This window comes from Etheostoma cragini, chromosome 12 (assembly GCF_013103735.1).
Source record: "Etheostoma cragini isolate CJK2018 chromosome 12, CSU_Ecrag_1.0, whole genome shotgun sequence".
Classification (NCBI taxonomy): domain Eukaryota; kingdom Metazoa; phylum Chordata; class Actinopteri; order Perciformes; family Percidae; genus Etheostoma; species Etheostoma cragini.
This window is the reverse complement of record NC_048418.1, coordinates 20,347,025-20,370,487: the sequence shown is the minus strand read 5'-3', so window position 1 is coordinate 20,370,487 and position 23,463 is coordinate 20,347,025. Positions and strand designations below refer to the sequence as shown.

At 41.1% G+C, this 23,463-nt stretch overlaps 1 protein-coding gene across 1 annotated transcript in view; it reads left to right on the top strand.

Moving 5' to 3' along the window:
• si:dkeyp-68b7.12 (rho GTPase-activating protein 30) overlaps positions 1–23,023 on the top strand; it is a 25,881-nt gene extending 2,858 nt beyond the window's left edge. Inside the window, exons 3-14 of the mRNA XM_034886777.1 lie at positions 169–271; positions 2,192–2,336; positions 2,833–2,915; positions 3,775–3,882; positions 5,359–5,477; positions 12,578–12,752; positions 14,038–14,135; positions 16,062–16,133; positions 17,221–17,967; positions 18,931–19,139; positions 19,863–20,482; positions 21,260–23,023. Coding sequence (XP_034742668.1) covers positions 169–271; positions 2,192–2,336; positions 2,833–2,915; positions 3,775–3,882; positions 5,359–5,477; positions 12,578–12,752; positions 14,038–14,135; positions 16,062–16,133; positions 17,221–17,967; positions 18,931–19,139; positions 19,863–20,482; positions 21,260–22,724 — 3,944 coding nt within the window. The 3' untranslated portion in view covers positions 22,725–23,023. The remainder of the gene's footprint in view (positions 1–168; positions 272–2,191; positions 2,337–2,832; positions 2,916–3,774; positions 3,883–5,358; positions 5,478–12,577; positions 12,753–14,037; positions 14,136–16,061; positions 16,134–17,220; positions 17,968–18,930; positions 19,140–19,862; positions 20,483–21,259) is intronic.
• Positions 23,024–23,463: the final 440 nt, after the last annotated feature.

Here is a 23,463-nt window from a genome sequence, read left to right as displayed (position 1 = left end):
AACTTCCACATCATTGCATTCTGTTTTTATTCACAATTTGTACAGTGTCCCAACTTTTTTGGAATCGGGTTTGTATAAAAGCTTATTTTTTTGGACTGAAAACACATTGAACATTTTGAATATCATGTTATGTTATCATTCATTTCATGATTTCACTGTTTTACACAGTTCCTCAGGTCTTGCAATGCTGCAGTGAGTTTGTTGAGAAGCAGGGAATCGTGGATGGCATCTACAGGTTGTCCGGAGTGTCGTCCAACATACAGAAACTAAGGCATGTTTCTTTGAACCTATTGTGTGTAAATGCATGCTGCACCAAACTTTTGATGTTGTGCTGATTTATACCTCTAGAGCAGGGCTCTTCAATGTTTTTTAGGCCAAGGACCCCTTTTCTGAAAGAGAGATGGAGTAGGGACCCCCAGTTATTGTACATACAGTATATTTTATAAAATTAAGTTGCATTTTAAACTAGGCTGGTTGGATGAAAACAAATTTATATTAATGCATTATTTATACAACATGCTTTAATGTTTAACATACATGTGGAAGACATGGAGAATCCTTAGGCTCAGCAGTATCCCTACAGTAAGCACATCTTCAATGTGTAAATACATTTTGTTTTGCATATAGGCCAATTTATCTTTGCCATTACTTATATGTTGGGTTCATATTATTGTATATCTTTTGTCACAACCTGGCTCCCATCTTCAGCAAACCGTCGGTACCTGGGAAGCAATTTAAGAAAACAGGTCACAAGACAACAAAGATGGAAACTTCCACTTAGAGCGGAGGGGCACGTGACAACGCATCTGCTATTACGTTGTCCACCCCTTTAACATGCTTAATCTCAAGAGCGTAGGCCTGCAAAAACAACAACCACCTCATAAGCCTCTGATTGGGACACTTAAGCGACTGTAAAAACGTCAGCGGATTGTGATCAGTGTACACCACACTCTGCCCCCCACCAATGTAGACCTCAAAATACTGCAAATCCCAAACAAGCGCCAGCCCCTGATAATTCAGCTCATAACAGTTGAATTTCCGCAAAAAGAAGCTAACCGGTCTCGCCAGTCCCTGACCATCCTCCTGCAGCAAAACCGCATCTGCCCCAAACTGACTCGGATCTACCTGGATCATGAATCAAACTGAGGCGCTATCAACACAGGAGATGAACACAACAGATACTTGATGTTCTCAAAGGCTTGCCGACACTCATCAGACCACAAAACCGTTGCACTAGCCTTCAACAACTCAGTCAGAGGAAAAAACTGGAGAAGTTTATACAGAAGCTCCTGTAGTATTAAACCAGACCCAAAAAAACAAAACTCGTTTTTAGTTGTAGGCAACAAAAAGTGTTCCACCGCCCTAATTTTGGTCTGGACCGGAGCTACATGGCCCTGCCCCACTACACCTCCCAAATACGTCACAGTGGCCCTTGCAAACTCACATTTGGCCAAACTGACAGTCAGACGCACCTCAGACAACTTGTCAAACAAGGCTTGAATGCAATTAAGATGAGCGGAAAGGAATCTAGTTTAATGACTGAGTTTACCTTTCTGAAGTCCGGGCAAAATCTAGGCGATCTTTCAGGCTTAGGGACCAAAGTACACTGACAGGACCAACTAGAAGATGACGGAAGAGCAGTATTATCTGCCAGCAAGTACTCAACCTCAAAGTCCAGATGTCTAAGTTTCTCCGGAGACATACAGTAGAAGCGCTGTATAATTGGTTGTGCATCTCCGACATCAACACCATGTTTGGTCCAATTTGTGCATGTAGGAACATTGCCCAACAGCCACAGATATTTCTGATATATCAGACCAGCCAAGTCGCCACTCCTAGACGCCGTCAAGCGCACCAACAAACTATCAAAGTTACAAAGTGTCTTCTAATTTTTTAGACTCACAAGCAGAACAGGATGCACCTTGTCACTTACTGTCTGGCTTACATCAGCCTCACGTTTAAAATAAGGTCATATTTAGCCTGAAACATTGAGCTCACAACAGGAATTAACGCAATAAATCCCCAAGACTAAACTCCTTTTTTATCAGTTCGATTTTTCTTTTTGAAAATCCAAACATTTTTTAAATAATTTTGGGGCGCCTCTGCACTTATTCTGAGGACCCCTTAGGGGTCATGGACCCCCTGTTGAATATTGCTGCTCTAAAGTGAATCTATGTATGCATACAACCAGGGGTGAGTTTGAGAGTGATGGGACTCCAGATCTGCACAAGGATGTGTACCTGCAGGACATCCACTGTGTCAGCTCTCTGTGTAAAGCTTACTTCAGAGAGCTGCCCAACCCTCTGCTCACATACCAGCTGTATGACAAGTTTGCGGTGAGTAGCTCCAACATGCAAACATTTCACATCATTTCCTCCTTGTTGGACTGGGGTATCACAAAGTATCATAAAGTACCTTTGTGAGCTAAGAACATTCATCCAAATTGATATCCAGAAATGTTTAGTGCACCGATGATGACAAAATGGAGTGGTTGTTTAAATCGAATGTGTATAAGTTGGGCATCTTTGTCTCTAAAGCATAGGAAAAAATAAGTTAATTTGTTAAAAATATATGTACATATATATGGTGCTTCTATCTGGTATCTGATCCTTTGTTAAAAACAATGGCGTCTTGTAAGTATGTTTGGCCTAGACATATTTTTTATGAATGACAAAAAAATGTATTCATTGAAATTATTCATTACTTTCCTACCCCGAAGCATATGAACATACGATTATGTCCAGATATGTGCTATATTTCCAACAAATACTAAATTACAATTAAAATTGATGTGTTAAAAGTGACCTGTGTCTTTTTAAATGGGTGTTACAGGAGGCTGTGGCCATCCAGCTGGAAGAGGAGAGGCTGGTAAAGATCAGAGATGTGCTGCAAGAACTACCGGCACCACATTACAGGTATAGTCCACTGTAACTGTCTTTCATTCATTTCATGTTGCTTTCTACATGAAAACTACGTCAAAACCTTTCTGCGCTGAGAAAGCAGGTTAACGTCTGTTTTTCTCTACAGTGGGAATCTTTACAGCTTTGTAATGTAATTTACTTTGAGTTTGGATGAGTTTTGGGGATTTTTAGAGTCCACACTAATTAGGAAAAACTGGGGGCATCCACAACTTGCCTGCCTTTTTGTTCAGTTTTTCAACTTCCTTCTTCCTTCCAGCCCCTTCCCCTAGGCAGGGGCGGGGCTAGAAGGGGGGGCACTCTAATCTGTTGAGCTAGAGTGCTGTCAGTCTGACAGCTGTGATTTCCATTGGATCAGAGTACTGACACTTGGCTGACTCTTTGGCCAATCTTCCCAGCCCTTGTCACATGACCATTTCATAGTTCTATGACTTTTTTTTTTAAGTTGTGGACTTAGTCTATTGAAAATGTGTCTTGTATTTGGATATATAATTTGTATAAAATTAAGACCCCCCCCCCCCATCTGACTAATTATTGTTCAACCCTGTGCCACCCCTCTAAATAATCCTGGAATGGCCCCTGTAGCGTAGATATTAGGGCCCTACCATTAAGAAGCCAGGTAGGGGAAGGTTGCGGATAATACTGTTGCTTCAAGTAGCATGCCTGCAAAAATAAACAGAAGATTTCATACCCCCTATTTGATAAAGTTGTTTCCTAAGAAATCCTTTACAATTGTTAAAGTAGTTACAGTAACACGGTTGTCAAAATAAAGATAAATGATTTTGCAATTTCACAGTTTCACAAGCTTTTGTTGTTTTTCACTCATTAACTGAGCGCTTCACTCTCTTGCCATCAGGACTCTGGAGTTTCTGATGCGCCATCTTGTCAGAATGGCCTCTTATTGCTCAGAAACCAACATGCACTCCAGGAACTTGGCCATCGTCTGGGCCCCCAATCTGCTCAGGTTTGCTTATATTAGAATCTTTCATAATATATATGTTGGCTTTTTCTAGTGAGGTTTCTTTGAGCAAGACACTGAGCCACGTTGCTGGGAAATATCAGAGTACAAAAATATTCAACTTGGGTAAAAGTACTATTACTTTGATGAACGTTAATGAAGTACAAGCAAAATTACCGGTATAAAAATCACAAGATAAAAGTAAAAAGTAGCTAATTTAAAATTTACTCAAAAGTAAAACTTACTTAGTAACTTTTTAAAAGCAGAGGAGATATACATTTCTTTTACATTAATACAAATGTAATATCCTATACATACTTATTGTACTTTTTATTCAAATCACAGTATTTGGGGATTTGATAAGGGGAAAAAGATGCTTTAGATTTGAATTTGTTGTTTGATTCAAAATAACGTTACCTTTTTTTGGAAGTAAAAGTAGAGATTTAAAAAAAGTACTTTGACACGTAAAAGGTGGACAAAAAACAGACTACCTAGTTACAGTAATGTGATTATATGTAAATCCTCACTTTCCACCTCTGGAAGATATACACAAGTGGGTTGTGTTACAGAGTGACACGAAGCCGGAGTGATTTGTCTCAATGCTACTATTAAGCTTTTAATAATACATTTTATTAATAGAGCTATTTTGATTGCTGATATAAAATTAGTTGTTTTCCCCATTCCCTCCATACAGTCATCCCTACCCATCTTCTTATCCTTCCATTTAGTAATTATTTTGCGGTTTTGCCCTCTACCTTCCCTCCTTCCTTCACTCTAATTTTCTCCTGCATTTATTCATTCATCTATCAGGGCTGTACGATTTGAGGGAAATATTCGATGTTCAAAAACGTTGAATATCATTGCGATAAATAAAATATGAAGGGTTCTCAGTCCTGCTTTTGCTTTCAATATTCTGCCAAAATACATCATACTGCTTGTTGAATATAGGGCGCTTGGGTAGCTCAGCTGGTGGAGCACATGCCCATGCATAAAGGTCCACTGCAGTGGCCACGGGTTTGACTCCTACCTTCAACCCTTTGCTGCATGTCATTTCCCCACTCTCTCCCCTTTCATGTCTTCAGCTGTCCTGTAGAAATAAAAGCCAAAAAAAAAACTTAGAATTTAAAACTGAATGGAAATCATTTCTAACATTGTTTTGTTAAACAAATTAAACATTGAATGGAATATAAAAAGGCACCACTAAAATGATTGGCCGTTACATTCACACAAGTGCAGCCATATTTATCTATATATCTAACAAAAAATCCAAGTGTCTTTCGCAATGTGTCGTATCCTTTCGCAATGTGCTCATTGCGCCAGTTGATATTGCCATAAAATAAAAAAATATATTGTGCGGCTGTATCTGTTAATTTATTCACCAGTGGTTATCCTTGCTTTATTTCTTTCCAACATGCATTGATTTCTTCTTTTCCATTTTTCTTTTCAAAAACCAACCAATCAATCACCCAATCTGTGTGTTAGGTCCAAGGACATCGAGGCTTCTGGTTTTAATGGTACAGCAGCCTTCATGGAGGTCAGGGTTCAGTCCATTGTGGTGGAGTTCATCCTCAACCACGTCCCTCAGCTGTTTCCTGATCACGGTAACACACCGGCCTGCTAACACTTGGTTTCCATTTGGTTTCACATGCTTAACTTGGTATTTTCCCTGGGTTTATCAAAAACTTAAATGGGCATGTTTGGCGGAGGGATTTAGGGGGGTCTTTCCTCAAGAAAATTCAATGTATTTCAACAAAAATAAATATGCAATTCACCATAATTGTAGTGGCAATCGTACCACAAAAGAAGCCACTTGCGGGAATTTGAAGTCATCTCCAAAGCGTAATGGTGCAAAAAATAACAAAAAACAAAATCAGGTCTGCCATGGCATGCTGTTAACACTTTATTATATGCAGAATAAAACTATTTACAAAACACTACTGCTTGCCTCACTGATGTAAATCGAGCTCATACGTATGCAAAAACAGTTAACATTATGGTAACGGTGTGACATGACAAACTCCATTCAGGAAATACACACATGCACGGTTGACAAAACTGGCTTCTCAGGTCGTAAATCTCCTAACGCACTTCACCTGTAACTTCCTCATATGGCGTTCCGTAACCACTGGGATTTCCTGCCTATGCCCCCTAGTGGGCAGGTGGAAGACCCCTATACAACTTACCACTAACAAAAACACACAAAAAAATTGGCTTTAATTCAATTCAATTCAATTTTATTTATAGTATCAAATCACAACAAGAGTTATCTCAAGACACTTTACAGATAGAGAAGGTCTAGACCACACTCCATAATCCACAAGGACACAACAGTTCCAGTAGTTTCCTACAGAGCAAGCAACAGTGCGACAGTGGCGAGGAAAAACTTCCTTTTAGGCAGAAACCTCGGTTAGACCCAGGCTCTTGGTAGGCGGTGTCTGACGACCGGTTGGGATTAGAATGAATGAAGAATGTTGAACCAAGATTACACCATCTGTCAACTGGAACGGCAAGCCTCCCCCCGCCTTTATGCTTACTGCTCTCGGTGCAGTCCCTGTCAGCCTGAACAGTCTGAAACCTGTCAACATTGTGGTCAGGAATATCCGAGCGTAGCCAAGTCTCCGTGAAGCACATTAAACTACACTCCCGGTACACTTTTTGACACCGGGCTAACGCTTTAAGCTCATCCATCGTATAAGCCAGTGACTTCCCATTGCCTATGATGGGAGAGGGGAGACACGGCTTAAATCTTCTTCTCTTTAGTCTCCATTGCATGGACCCATCTCTCTTCCCTCGCCATTTCAATCCACCTGCATCCTCGATGTGTCCTCCTCCAGATTGCAATGTGGATGTTTGTGGGCAGGCGCGCCCAGGTCGGCGACCTTTTCAGCTTCAGCGCAATCAGCTGGTCCAGAGTATAAAATTGATCATTAAGTTGCTGTGCAGCTCTCCCAACTTGCATGATTTGGGAGAGTGTAGTTTAGTTATGACGTAGAGTCCAAAACAGAATCACACGTGAGAAACAAAAAGAATGTTAAAACGTAAAAAGAAAGAAAACGAAAGATGGAGCAATTGAAACAGGCTGCATGCACGTTGGCGCACACAAACCTTTGAGACTTTATGTCCGTTATGGTTTGGTGGTGAGACAGATGTGTCCAGAATGTTTCCAAAGAGTGGATCAGAATTAAACAATCGGATAGCATTTTTAGCGTATCAATGTTAAGATATATAATTAATTAGTGAAAAGTAAGACAACAAATCTTAACCATAAGTTTGTGAGTCGTTTTAGGGGGCCCTTGGTAGCTTGGGGCCCAGGGCAATTGCCTACCTTTACCTAATGGTAAGTCCGCCTCTGGTTATAAATGCAGTCAGGTACCTTGATTGTTTGGCTTTAAATCCTTGATGGTAGGCTTTCCCCTGATTGAGTATCAAAAACCAGGCATATCCTCCCAGGGAGTCAGTGAGGTCTTGATTTCTGGGAAGGGGGTGATGATCCGGCACGGTTTTGTTGTTGAGGAGCCGGTGGTCAACACACAGGCATAAGGATCCATCTTTCTTTGTTACATAGATGACAGGGGCTGCATAAGGGGACTGGGACTTCACAGTCTACCCTTTAACCAACAGCTCCTGGATGTATTCCTTAACTTTGCTGTAGAGTGGCTTTGGGATGGATGTGTAGGCCCTCTGAACTGGGATGTCATCCTTAGTCCTGATCTCCATCTGTAGGGAGGGGATGCACCCTATGTTATTGCTGTTACGGGCAACTGCACCACATTCCTTGTGGAGCACTTCCTATATTGTCTGTTGTTCAGGTCTGAGGTGACTGACCTCAACAGGAAGAAGCCAGGACTCAGATGGAGAAGTACTGGGAGAAGCAACACCATTAGTCTCAACTGATCATCTTTCTTGGTGTGGTATCATACTGATATGACTCTGGTGCATCGGTCTCAAGGACCTTGAGAACATGTTGGATAGTTCCTTGAGGGGTTCTCCTAGGCATGGTGACCACATGCTTTGAGTAATTGGAGATGGGCACCTTAACGTAAAGCAATCAGCTGTTATTGATTTCCAAGAGGCCTTCTCCTACACTCAACTGCCCTAAGACAACCCTGCCCTCAGCTGGTTTCATAGGACAACAGTGTCAGAGACAGAGACAAGTTTGGAAGTACCATATATGAGCTGTTTAGCCAGGGAGAATGATAGCATGGTCTTGGCCCACTCTTATAGTGACTGGATCACAGTATGTCCTAGGAGGTACCTGGATGAAATTCACAATGGCCTTTACTTGTTCCTCTTCTATTCCAAATGCACTGCAGAGAAGACTGACAACCTTTGCAACTGAATCACCCAAGGACTCATTTCTGCTGATGATCTCCTGGAGTACATTGGCTCCTAGAAGGGGCTGGGCCAGTGGCACCGTGCTGACTAGGAAAGGGGCCTGTACAGTGGAATTGGGATCTTCATTACCTGCAAGATTGACCGTAAGCCCAACGAATCCACTTCATGGAATTGCATGGCCAGTCGCTGCATAGACGCCAAGTTCTTCCTTCAAAAGCTCAGAAATAGGTCTCACTGTGTGATTAGGAATGTGAGCATCAGTCCATTGTTGGTCAATCGTGCTCACCCGCAAGCCTGAATCAAACAGGACTGTAGCTGGGTACCCGCCCATCAAACATTTCAGTAGACTTTTCTTTCCAGTTAGTTGTTTGTTTCTGTTTGGGACTGAAGCTGCTCACTGGTCTCTGGGCGTCCCTCCACAAAGACAGAGCCCCATTTCCCGGCACCTTGACTGGCTGCAGACATCCAACTGCTCATTGTCCTGCCTCTACACATTTAAAGCAATGATTACACTCCTGTGCATTCTGTTCCGTACATTTAACAAGAAGCTGTCCCTCCTTTCGCCGAGACTGTAGGTTGTCTCAGCTGGGATTGGACAGGTCTGCAAGGGATTGGCTGGGAAGGGGGGGTTGACTGAATGTGGGCTGGCATAGTTAGAGGGTAGGACACGTGGGCGTTTGCTTTCCGTAGCTCAATGTCAACCCAATCTATGCTGGTGCTCATGCTCATCACTTATTTTCATGACCTGGCGAAGGATTTCCTCATCCGTAACTTGACTGAGATTAGGTCCCAGTGTCTGACAAAGGTAAGCATGTTTTGTCCCCAAACCCTGATAGATAGTCTGGTGAAAAACCTCTTGGATGGTTTTGGGATCATCTGCAATGTCTGTACTGGTCTGTCGGGACTGGAAAAGGAGTATTTGCTTGAGCCCAATCATGCGGTAGAGAAACTGCTGTGGTAATTCTTGGTCTGATTGCCTGGCGCACAGCAAGTCCTGGAACATCTTGGTCATTGCTTTCTCTCCAAGGTGAGATCTGAGGAAACCTTTGAGTTCAGATACTGTAACTGAATCTTTGTTTACAAGCATCTCCCTAAAAGGTCCCTGGTTTGATGATCCTGCGAAGCCCTCTTTCATTCCCTTGTTAATTTGCTTGCTGATATTGTTGTAGTTTAAATCTCAGTTCTGATCTCCAACTTGACCACCATGTACTTTGAAGTTTCTGCGCTGCAGGTAGGAGAGGTCCTTCAATACTACTGGTCTCTCCGAGATTATCTGTGGCATGCAAGGTAAACAACTGACCCATAACTTCATCCTCAAGTCCTAGTAAGGTGTCAGATTGCATGTAAGAGAACATCCTCCATACAGCCTTTTTCATGCAGATTCAGCTCTTCCTCATGCTGACTGTCAATTGCAATGTCTTTCGCAACGTCTTCAATGTTGTTGCTTGAGAGTCTGAATAGTTGTTTCTTGATGCTCCAAACTAATTCCCTACAAGTTGCTGACATGGTGTGTGGTTCTAGGCTTTGTGGTCTGTTAGTTCAGTAAATCAGTGGTGTAGTGACTTAGGAGGTGGAGTGTGTGTATGCATGTCGACCTCTCGATCACAGGTGAGGTCCCCTGATGTTGGTGTTTAATGACCACGGTTCAGCATGTAGCCCTCTGGTAAGTGGCATGCACGGGCCTCAGTATCAGCAGTGCGTTTCCAGAGCAGGATGAAGATCCCTGCTCTCTTTGGTCTCCCTCCTTGGACACCCACTGGTTGACTACTGGCCTGCCGCAGCTTCTTTTCACCTTGGTTGCGTGGTTCTGGTATCTCTGGATCTACTCCTAGGATTGTTGTGATGAGGAGAGATCCCTTACAAGCGCCCACAGTTTGTTACGAGTTTCAAGATTGAGTCCCCTAGTGTTAACATGTTTCAGTTCAATTTAAGCAACTTAATACCATTTTCAATGGGCAAAATCTTCCATACTCTTATTCAACTAAATAGTCCTGTCTTTACCAAAATAAATATCAATCTTACTGTACTGTTAAATAATGTCAAAATCATATTTTAATCTCTCTTATTCATTCATATATATATATATATATATATATATATATATACACATACACACATTTACACACACACATACATACATATATACACACACATACAGTGTGTATATACACAGTATATATTATACCAATGTCATAATGTAAATCATAAACCCTCTTTAACAGCAATAAATATCCATTAACCATAAAACAACTAGGGATAATTGTTCAACTTATAATACATTCCTTACCCTAACCTTATAATCTTTTAACATTAACAATCCTGTAAATACCTTAAAAACCACGAAATAAATCATTACCAGGGCATGGAAGCAGAATTATACATACACAGTAGCGTACCATGGGCTTTCAGTCAGGGACTTCTGTAACGACTACCAACATCCGCCCCCCCCCCCCCCAAAAAAAAAAAAACAGCACACAGCACTGTTTATTAAACATCTGTAAGCACATCAACACAGCATCACCATCTATACCCAAACAATAGCAATGCAAATGTATAAAATACCGCAATTACTTTATCTCTCCTAAACCGTCAGGCTTTATACATCATAAATTCCATAGCTAACCCACCACAGCTTCAGTACACCATAAACACTTCAGAAAGCAAACAGTTTTGTCATTTTTACTGAGTACCAACCTGGAAAGCAGAATTACGGAGGCAGTGAGTGAATGAACCGCCATCCTCACTGCCCAATGTGAGGAGTCCAGATTTGATTTGAGCATGCGCTACTTTAGCCTACAAGATGCTAACAAGAGACTTCTGTAATGTGAATACAGTAAAAATGGACCAACTTAACGAAGTTAGTTCACTGTGGCTAAGAGCTAGCATCAAACAACAAAGGCTGTCAGTGGAATGGCGTTTTGAGCAAACTTTAGCAATCACACAGCAATAGATAGCTAAAACGTTTTTGAAATGATTGCCATCTTCTGTTATTGTTTGCAATGAGAAAAGTTTATCATTTCACGGATTTCACAAATTACAGTATGACAGTTTTGTCGTAAACAGTTTAAATCTGAGCATGCGCAACAAACATCTGCACTCTCCTCACATTGGGTAGTGCCACTGAGAGACGAGGAAGGTGTCTGTCACCTGGGCACCGCAGTGTACCGATACCTGCACTCTGGTTCAGATCTTTTTGTTTTCCTGCTGCGTTGCTATTGTCTCAGCCAATAAAAGTTGAAATTCGTACTAAATGCTACGCTGGTTATTATGGTATATCACAATCAGTCACGTGCAGCGCAGAATTGTCAACTTCATCGTCATCATCATCATGTTTGCATTGCTCCGTAGTGTCAAGCAACTCCTCTTTAATCCTTTTAATTATTTCTGTATTGCTCTTCATTTGGGTTTCAAACCATTTGTTTTGACACTTCCTCCTTTCATAGCAATGATTGCAATGATTCATGCAACTGTTTCCACACTCATTTTAAGAAAAGTATCTTATGTGATCTGTACCTCGGAGACATTTTTGAAAGCATCAGTTGCTCAACTTCCTGTTTTAATTTGTAGAGTTTCTTTATCCTAAGGTTCCTTTTGATGTGATAATCTTTTTCTTCAAAAGCGTTAACCGTGAGTTTAACTGTTTTTTTTACCAAGTTTATTCTCCGTTTCACTTTAACAGGTGCATTCAAATCCATGTTACTCATTTTGATGATTTACAGGATTTACCTGTATCCTGACTGTGAGAAGTCCAATCTCTTCCACACAGCTTAACCCTTTACTTTACGCAGAATAAAACTATTTACAAAACACTACTGCTTGCCTTACTGATGAAAATTGAGCTCATACGTATGCAAAAGCCGTAAACACGATACCAACGGTGAGACATGACAAATCCAAAAATCTAGAAAATACACACATGCACGCATGCACGGTTGAAAAACTGCGCGGCTTCCCAGACCGGAATTCCCCTAATGCTACTCACCTGTGACTTCCTCATCCAGCGGTCCGTAACCACTGGGATTTCCTGATATGCCCCCTAGTGTGCAGGTGGAAGACCTCTACACAACTTACCACTAACAAAAAAACACATCAAAATTGGCTACAACAATCATTTTTTACCATTGTAATCACCGTATCTAAAACTTTGGAAAAGCTAAAGCAGATAATAGATTTCAAGAAGCTTAAAGATAAAACTTGCAAAAAATGTCCAACCACAATCATTAGATCTGAGACAAGTCTTTTAGTTAGTTTTGACCCCCCCCCCCCCCACGCTTTTGTTTTGCTGCAGGGCTGCACCCAAGCCTTGCAATGGTATGGGGGAAACCCTGCTAACTACCACTGACTTACTTCTGCCTTCTGTATTCAGGTGCATCAAACGAGAGAAGAAAGTCCCTCCCCTCCCCGTCAGCGATGTCCAATCACGAGGAAGGGTTTTTCAAGTGCTCTCCTATTAAGCCTGTCCACAACTTTGGTAATATAAGTCCAGGAGACGGTCCTCTAGCCATAAGACCTTACCACTCCATCATCGAAGGCACTGACAAGTTAGTACACTCATTAAATATTAGTACTTATCTGGCTGATCGGAAGTTTGTCATAGGCTATGTTTCCATCCACTTATCAATCGAAATATCTGAAGTTTGTAAAAACATTCCAGCAAATAAAGCCAGTGAGTGGGGTTTCTGTCCAACAGCTTTAACCCTTGTGTTGTCCTCCATTGAAAAATCTTTATTTTTGACACTTTTGTTGATACTTTTTATCAAAGTTTTTAACTTTTTCTTAATTTTTTTCCTTTTTTTCAACACCTTTGACACTCTTTTGAATGTTTTTCCCTTTTTTGACATCTTCAACACTACATAACAATAACTAATTAACCTTTTTTCAGTTATTTTTGGAATTCATGGTCAATAAAACTCATTTATAGGAAATTATACACAATGTTTGAGTTTCAAAAGCAGAAAGTAGGAATAATTTACACTAAAATTAAAGGAATGTATGTTGATGGATATTCACAGTCTGGAATATGTCAACTTTTACTCAATACTATTTCAAAAACACTTCAATTTGTTTTTCAAATGCTATGAATCTGAATAAAACTCCACAAAATTAATGAAAGTAGAGATTTGTATTGAAATTTGGGTGGCATGAATCATATTATTTTGGATAATTACAATTGGGTAGTTATAAAGAACATTGATACAGGAAAATGGGTCCTTGTACAAATGATAACTACTGCACAAGTTGTATGCTTATTATGCTTATGCTGCAGCTGATATTATTATTGTTATTATAAGACAACAACGGCGCTATCAAAACATCGCTATGGTGATGCAGAATCAGGTTATTGCATTTTTGCTATCTAAAATAGCTGTTACAACTAGCTGGTAAATTAAATTTTAAAAGTCTGTCATTAGTCCACTGCAAAGAAAGCAGAAATATGTGGCGAAAATTATCTAAAATTTCTTCTTTTTCTTATTTTATGGCGGGTTGCAACACTAAAACGACCCGAAACGTAACCACAGTTAATTTTCATTCCATATTACTTAATTTGCATAAAAAGGTGTGGACGGAAACATGGCTATACATTTGTCAAAGGTCAGTTATTATCAGCTGGTACATCCTCTGTAGGATGAAGAAAATTAAGAGATTTAAAGTGACACTACAGTAACATGCATGCATTTAGACAACCTTAGGTCATATTAGACCTGAGTGTAATGGTACTATATTTGTGGTTGAAAGATGCTTACAGGGTTTCTGGCCATGATGACATTACATCAAGTAACTAATTTGTAAAACAGGTTCTTGAGACTTCTTTTTTATGTCGTTCAGGAGGAAAGGATCTCTCAAAGGCAGGAAGTGGATGTCCATCTTCAACATCGGGGGGCGGTTCCAGGACCCCCGGCGAAGGCACAAACAATCAGGCAAAGGTACAGAACCTCATCATGGTTTTTAGTCCTTCTAGTTGATCCTAACGTTGATGATTTATTTTTATAAATTAGTTACAGTGTTTTCCATCTGTGTTCATTGTTTAACTACATTCTATAATTTAAAGTGTAAAACCCTCCCATTGAGGTTCATACATGTGTAAAGCAGGGGAAGATGACTCACTGCTCTGGCAAAGGAAGACATTTCTGTTGAAAAGTGATGATCATAATGAAAACTGTCTGACTGATATTGTGGCCTGTGGTAATGTTAGTTAGTCAGCGGTGTAACTTTGGTTTCAACATTGGGGGGATGAGATCTCCACTTTTGAGCAAAAATTTGGAGCATCAAACGCAGCATAATCTGCATTCTGGTGAACAATTTGTATCTTTTCTGCATCACATTATGGTACACATGTCTTTATTTATACAAATTAAATTATATAAGGTCCTCGGGGGGTGGTGCACTGACCAGGTTTGATTACGCCGATGTAGTTAGGGTTAAGAAGTTTTGATTCCTAACTTAACTTCATAACCAAATTTGTTCTCACTCAATTATACGGTACATTAAAACTGTACTTTGGATCAAATTACACCAAAACTACAAATATTTTTTTTATTTGAGAGTAGATTAACAATTATATCCTAGTTAGAAACCAAACACCTAAATAATGTTGTAATTTGTACATAAATAAGACATAGTACGTAAGATGATGTGGTCTCTATTAGACAGAAAAGGAACCTTTCCTTGATTATACTCTAACAAAGAAACTGCACAAATTGCCATATTAAACCCAAAAATATACTATACTCATTGTACACTATTATACCAAATTACACTATAAATAAAAACCAAATATCGGGCAGAGCCTTTTACTGTCATTTGTTGCTCATTGGAAGAAAACTGACGTTCACACAGTCTACTTTACACAATCCCTCATGCCTGGATGCTCTCCGGAATCCCGCCCAGTTAGTAGGTGGCATGAATACTATATTAATATTAATATTTCATCAATTCTTGTTGTATTGACGCTCTACTCCTATAGAAGTTTAGACACATATTTAATTCACATTACATAATATACTGTTAGCAGCTTCATCGCATGAGAAAGAAGTTTAACAGTCTTCACATCTCTTCTTTCCTTTGCCAAAATAAACACACACACACACACACACACACACACACACACACACACACACACACACACACACACACACACACACACTGACAGACAGACCTTCCTGTAATTTATTGATTGATGTTCCATAATAGAACAACGTAATACTTACAGAGATCATTCTGCAAGCACAATTTAATTTTTGATACTTGAAAAATATTGTGTTGCTAAACTTTCTGTTATTTCACTCAAGCAACATTTTGACACTTAGTCTAACTATGACGAGGGACCAGATGTTGTACACCAATGGCCAGACTTCTGGGGCATTTCCTGTAAACAGTCATGACCTCAAAAGAATAAATCTTGATATTATTTCTAACATCTCCATCAGGCTAAAATGTCCTCAATCTACCGAGCAATGCACTGAGAACAAACCCAGTATGTCCAACCTACACTCGTCTCATAACTTAAGCGGCCGACTACAAATGTGTTGAGTAAATACTTATCTGTAACATTCTGAGATAGTGCTGTAATGTATGTATGTAATATGATGCTGTTTATTATTTTCTCCCAGAATGCATTGTCATTTACGGTATGATCCTGTACTACCATTTAGTTACATCCTTCTCAGGGACAGAAGTGAGATCCATCATTATTTCCCACTGTTATATCTCATTAGATGGTAATTTGTACCATATTGCAACAGAACGGTACCGTACTCTGCAGTGAGATCCATCACTTCCTGGCGTATCTTGTTTCTTTACCCTCACCTCAGTTTCATAATTTCTCTTAAATAGTTGCTTCTTTGTTTCAGAGAAAGAGAGGCCTGTTTTGAGACCGGCAAGAAGCATGGACTGCCTCAGCACCCCGCCCTATCCCAACGAAGGTGCCTCATCTTGTCCTTACATAAACAATGTTTCCTTGATTCATCAGCAGAACATGCTGTCAATATAGGGACTTTAATTTATTTATACATACGATTTACTGTATATCATCAAAAAAGTAGTTCCAGGAAAAAGTTTTGACAACCTGTGGATTATTCACACTAATTGTAAATTGCAAGACACAACTATTTGTAATACTTAGAACACCACAAACAGAAAACAGTTTACTTTGACTTTACCCTGAGGACATGCGGGGGAACTTTTCCAGTTCAAGTGTACTGACACCTTAACCCTTGCATTGTCCTCCAGGGTCATACCTGAAAATCAACACTTTTTCATATTTTTGATGCTTTTTTTCAACAATGTTATCTCCTTGTTTGACCCTTAAAAGCTTTGTTTCTGCTGGATTTGTGGGAATATTTTCAATGTTTATGGCACTTTTGTCATAATTTGGACAATCTTTTGACATTTTTAAACATTTTAATTGTGTTTGCAAAGAACCATCCTAATTTCTGATATAGAAAACTTTGCTCAAACACAGGAGCACTTTCAGTTCAAACCCTATTCCCCCCAAATGCACCACAGAATGCCACAGGAAGTCATTCCTGCCTGTGGCAAATCAAACTTTATAACTCCTCCCTCTAAGTGTCTGACACACAGACACTTTGTTAGTTTTTAACTGGACAATGTTATCTGTTTTGTGCAATACTCTGCTGCTACTACTTATTCATTCTTATTCACCATTACAATTCTTAATTATGTAACCACTGCATCATAACATTAATTTTAATATGCAAATACCAAACATATCCACATCCTTATATTTCTTTTGATATATTTTTACCCTGATATTTATATACTTCTTGCAACTGTAACACAGAATTTCTCTCTGGGGATCAATAAAATGATTCTGATTCTGAAAAGGGGTCAGACTGAGGACAACAGGAGGGTTAAAACTAAATAGTTAGCCAGAAGATACACATCTTTCTGTGATTCAGATTAACAGTCGTAATTTGGATCAGATTAAAAAGGAGAAAAAACAGTTACACTTAGCCTCTGGTCTTATCTATCTGTTTTATTTCTTTGCAGTTTGCCGACGTACCGGCGAGCGCCCTCCGTCCACCAACATGTCTCCCCTGGTCATCCCCTCCCTCCAATCCGGCGCCGAGGTCACGCCAACCGCCGGTGCGATTGGTGGCAGTGAATATGCCGTGACTTACCGCAGGGGAACAGGGTTAGTAAGCGGGGGCGTGGGGACCCAGGGCACCTACACTTCCTTTGGCTCTGAAGGTTTGGGAGTCACAGGCAACAAGACTCATTCCAGATCCCCGGAACTCTCCACTAAAGTGGGCCGAAGAGCAGCCATGCACATCACAGGGCCAACCACGGTCACTGTGCCCCTTCACATCACCTCCAACCTGGCTCTAGGGGTGCTGCAGGGGGGCGGGGGCGACAGGGTCATCCACCGGGTCAGGGATAAGGATGCAGGGGACAGGGTGGAAGGGAGGGAGGGAGGAGAGAAGGTGGAGATGAGTGAAAGCAGAGGAATAGAAAGGAATTTGGAAGAGAGCATTAAGGTTGAGGAAGAGGAGAAGAACTCCAGTGAGAAAGTGACGGATGAGAAAGGAGTGGCGGATGCAGGAGAGAATACAGTGGCAGGTGGTGGTGGGGAGGAAGAACGGGATGGAAAGAAAGAGGAGGAGGAGGAGAAGGAGGAAGAGGAAGAGGAAGTCAGAGAACAATGTAGCTGCAAGCCAGAGCTGGAAGGTGTGTCCAGAGAGGACACCAAAGAAGAGACCTCGGCTGACGATTACAATGATGGTGACGACTACATGGGTAATTTCACCTATTTCATAAGTATATACCTTTTGTTTTGTTGCATTCAGTGGTGGAATGTAACTAAGTACATTTACTTAAGTACTGCACAACTCAGAACAAATTTCAGGGAACTTGTACTTTACATGAGTCTTATCTTTTCCTGCCACTTTCTATTTCCACTTCAAAATATTGTACTTTTTACTCCACTACAATAAACTGATAGCTTTAGTTACTAGTTACTTTACAAAATTAGATTTTTGCACACAAAACACATATAAACATATATTTTATCATAATTGAAACTAGCCAACAATATAAGCACCCACACGTGATGCTGAAAGGATTAAACACAACAGTTTGGAACGTTTGCAGTTTCTAAAATGGGAGGATTTTTCTGCACTGAGTACTTTTACCTATAATACTTTAACCCTTGTCTTGTCCTGCCGTGTCAGAACCTAAAATGAAAACTTTTCATTTGTTTTTTTTAATGTTTTGTTCCCTGCTACACCACCTTCACTAGTTTTACAATTATTTTATACATTTGTGTTATATAAATAAACCTCATTCAGTTTTAACTCATTCATAAATTTGAATAAAACACCCAGAATTCAATAAAGGTGGTAATCCGCTCCTACATTTTACATTTTGCATGAAATTATCCATGTTATTTAGGGGCAATTTGTTTAAAAGAAACAACATTTTTTTATATGGAAAATTTGAAAACGGGTCAAATTTGACCCAAGGACAACAGGAGGATTTTCCAGATAATATGTACATAGTAATATTTTCAATGCAGGACTTTTACTTGTAACATAGCAATTTTACAGTGTGTTAGTACTTTTACTTATAATACAAATACTTATTTAACCACTGGATGCATTTAGTGTACACCACATGGATGTAAATAATATAAGATGGATGTAAATAATATAAGATGGTTGTAAATAATAATAACAATCTTAGCCCACGCTTCCTTTCCAGAAATGAAAAGGGTTGAGCCAGCTGATTGTGAGCCAGAGGTGACTCCACCTGCTGGAGACTTTGTGTTTGATGCGTCTGACGTCCACAACTCCACTGCAGTGGAGGGGGACGACCAGGAGCTGTCGGGCTACGTTCAAGATAATTTTGATTTCCTGGATCAAATGGACTGCAGCGTCCTGGACCACATGGACTGCAGTGTCTCCTACCAGGTGTGTGTTGTTGTATCTGCACTAGTCTCGCAATGGCAGCTCTTTCTTCAATATGAGACTCCACAGAAGCATTCTGGGATAGGATAAAAAAAAAAGCTCTGGGTTGTTTGCTTTTTTTAAACCAGTCACAAAGCTAAAGATGGCACTGAGCTCAGGATGAAGAGACGCTGGTTCTGCAAAATAGTCTATACAGGGAACTTGTTTTGGTGGAAGTTTTGCACTCAGTGAAAGAAAACCCCACATCCAATATTAAATGAAGTTAACTTATGACACAACCTGAGCAGTGACGGGAGCTATTTAAATTAACTGGATACATAAACCTCATTTGCTCTTACCAGTGTATTGCTATGTGTACTTCATCCTCACAAATCCCACCAAGTCTCCCAAAATGACCCAGTTAGAGAGGAAATGTCATAAACATTCTTTGTAATTATTTATGATCATTCACCAAAAGAACCAAGCAGACCTGCCTTGTTGCACCATCAAATTTTTCTTCAAAACTTGCAAAATGTGTAGCCTGCTAGCTCGAACATCTGTTGTTGTTTCCCCAAGCGACCACAGTTTGAAAACGGCAACACACAGAGAGAAGGGGAGGGACATGAATGATCCAGAGTGTATTTATACAGATGAGGTTAGAACAGTAGTTGAAGGTGGAAAATATTTCTTAACACATTTTCTTTGGGGTGAAAGAAAAACCTTCTGTCTCTTTATTTGACCTCTCAGGTGACCGAGTTCTCCGTTGAACCTCCTGGACACTCAGATGATGAATATGAACTGATGACACAAGCTCGGTCTTCCAGTCATCCGGCAGAGCTGCAGACAGACTTGCCACCCGCCCCTCAACCACGAACGCCGAGCCAGGCAGAGTTAAATCCACACAGGCCACTCAGCATCGACTCATACAACCGACACACTAAATCCCTCAGCCTGCCGTACATTACCTCCCCCGTCCACGGGCTGGAGGAGTCCTGCTCTGAAGAGGAGGATGCAGTGGAGGACAGCGATGATAACGATTACAGCAGCGAGGAAGACGAGAGCATGTTCATTAAAAGCCTTCCCCCTGATTTCTTCTTTAACAATTTGAGCTTTGAACGAGACACTCACATTCAGGACAGACGCACTCTAGAGGTAGTCCCTGCACATCAGTCGCAGAGCTCTGTGGACAGAGGATGCCAGTCACCGAACTTTGCATTTTCTGCACTTAATGCATCAATTGTTGGAGATCTGGAGCAGGTGGAAGGGAAAGATAAAGGAGAAAATGATGCGCTTCAAGAAACGGAGATAACACAGAAGGAAGAGGACGCTCACGGAGGGAGAGAGCAACTGGAAAACAATAGGCAAAGGTGAAATTGATTCCTTCCTTAGTGGTCCGGTAATACCATATCTGAAGTCTCTTTCCCAAATTTCAGCCTTGGTGCAGAATTACAGCCACTAGAGCCAGTCCCACAATGAGCTTTCCTTAGTATGTGCCATTTCTGAGTCTGTAGCTATTGAGGAGGAGGGAGTTCTCTCTCTTGTGGGCGGGCCAAAGTCTCTGGGCGGGCAAAGCATAAAAAGGGGAGGTAACATTGCCCCTTATGACCTCATAAGGAGCAATATTCCAGATTGGCCCATCTGATTATTGTTTTTCTCAAAGGCAGAGCAGGATACCCAGGGGTTGGTTTACACCTATCTCCATTTCTAGCCACTGGGGGACCATGGGCAGGCTGGGGGAACTCATATTAATGCTAAAAAACCTCTTGAATACATTTTTATGCCATGGAACCTTTGTGCCTGGCAACTACTGACCGGCGCAAAACTTTTTTGGTAGAATAAAAAAAGTCTATATAAAGAAACAATACAATTACACAATACAGCCCTGGCAGTGATGGTTAAAATATTTTGAAAGGTCATATAAACACAAAACAATTCTGCAAAAATTGGCGTGAATAACGGCGAGCTATCAAGAAATGGGCAAAAAGTAGCTCTCATGTTTTGCAGTGTGTTAAGCCCTCATAAATAAATGGGAAAAAACTTCTTCCAAGTCACAAAATAGTTTCTCCCAAATCACAAACCTCACAAACTTGTGGTCCATAACAAGATATCGCTGTCTCAAATGTTTCTGTGTCATCCATGTGCAGGGAAGCGACAGATGCCATGGAAGACCCTCCGAGTGACAAAGAACAACCTCTCACCCCAGAGGCATCAACGCGCTGCTGCGTAGACTTCCCACTCCCGAGCGATGCTGAATCAGGCACTGTAGCCGACCTAAAGGCGGAGGAGCAGGGGGACATGTTTGACAATCATTGCAGCAATTATTCACCTCGTGACAATGTCCCTTGTGCTACACAGGAAGAAACCGATGACGTTTCTTTAGAGGAGTCTGTAAGGGCAACAGAGCAGCCCCAAACCTGTGATACCAAAGAGAGAGACGGGCATGAGGTAGAGGACAGGGAGGTGTACAAAGAGACAGAGGACACATGTCAGGCAATAGTTCTAGAAATTAAAGAAAGGGATGTTGAAATGTGGGAGGAAACCACCAAGGAAGGCATTGAAGTGATAGCTGAAGGAAAACATGAAGAAAAGATGCAAGGAGGTGACACAGAGCATGATGGTGCAGATTGTAGTACAGGTGGGGACATTTGGGTTGAACTTGAGGATTTCATATGTGAAGTGATAGAGGATAAGGAAAACAAGCAGGTCAAGGAAAAGGGTGCAAGAGAAAGTGTTGGCGGGGAGGGAGACCTGATCGGAGATGTCAGAGTTGAAGAAGAGAAAGAGCAGGTAGCAAAGGTTTCAGGAGAGGGAACGGTGGAAGTGGACGAAGAAGAGATGAACGAGACAGAAGTTAGAGAAGAGGTAGTGGAGGAGTCAATGGAGACGGTTGAGGAAAAGATCATAGACGCAGACATGCAGCGGGAGTTTGGAGAACAAGAGACAAACTTGCTACTTACAAAGACATGTGAACTAGAAGAAACCACTCATGGGAAGCATGTTGGAAATGAGGAAGCACAGCAGAATGACAGAGTAGACAAAGAGAGAGATGATGAGCAACCTGCAACACCGCCACGTGTGGATGAATGGCTGAAAGAGGTCAGGTGTGATGTGAAGGAGTTGAAAGAGGGCAGAAAGTGTGAGGATAGTGACAGCAGCCAAGGAGGAGTGGGAAGGAAGCTGGTCATCTCCAAAAACCCGAGGGTTTACCAAGTAAAAGCTGTACCGGTCGTGCCCCCCAAACCGCAGCACTGCAAAATCACCGCCCTGACCCTGCGGCAACAGCAGCAGCAAAGAGACGCCGGCAGAGAGAGAGAAAACACGGCCAGAGTCCAGGCGGAGCAGGACAGAGCGTGTGCGGGAGACGGCGAAGAAGACGGCGGGGGGAGAAAGGAGCAGCCAACACTCAGGGGAGGGGAGAAAGGAGAGAGGGACAGGAGAAGGGACGGGGAGGAAAGGGAGGCAAGGGAGGCAAGGGACACAAGCACAAACAGCCCACTCAGCATGTGTTTTGATGAGGCGGTCGCTATAGCAACCATGAGGCGAGGGAAAGAAAAAGAGTGCGAAAAAGAGAAGGAGAGGCAGAGAGATTGGGGAAATGAAGTCCAGTAAAGTGTATTTTTTGTGTTTGTATATTGATTTAAAGTGATTTGACTGTACAAACTATTTTTCTATGTGTAGCATAATGGGCTGTACTTATTTCCCCAATACTGAGGATGTCTTATTAATTCTCCATGTAATGCTAAAGATGTTAAGGTTGAGTTTTTTTCTTTACACAAAGACTTGATGTGCAACAAAAAAACTAGTAGTTTTAATTAAAATATATATATATATTTTCTATTGAGGATTTTATTATTTTAATCATCAGAAAACCGTTTAAAGCTGACAGGAAATTAGGGAGAATAGGTGGAGGGGGGGGGGGGGGGGGGGGGGGGGGGGGGGGGGGGGGGGGGAGAGACATGTAACAAAAGTCCCTCAGCGGGACTTGAACTAGGGATTATACCATTAAAATACCTGCAATTGTGCTACCTGATATTAAGTTTAATAAAACTGAAACCGAAAGCAAACACAGAGGTGAAATGAGATTAAAGGTGAAGTGCTGCTGAAACATGTTGAGGATGAAATAATACACGCGTAACCTAGAACTCTGTAAAACCTAACATCCCACTCCATTTTGATCGAAAGTAAAAAGATTTGTCTCAAATCTAGCTCATACCTGTTTGCACTCAAGTATATAGTTTAAGGTTTTTTTCAGACCAGGGATGATGAATCGAATGTATGATGAATATATTGTCTGCAGAAGTCAAAGTCATTTTTGGTTATGTGAATAAAAAGATTTTTCCAAGATAGT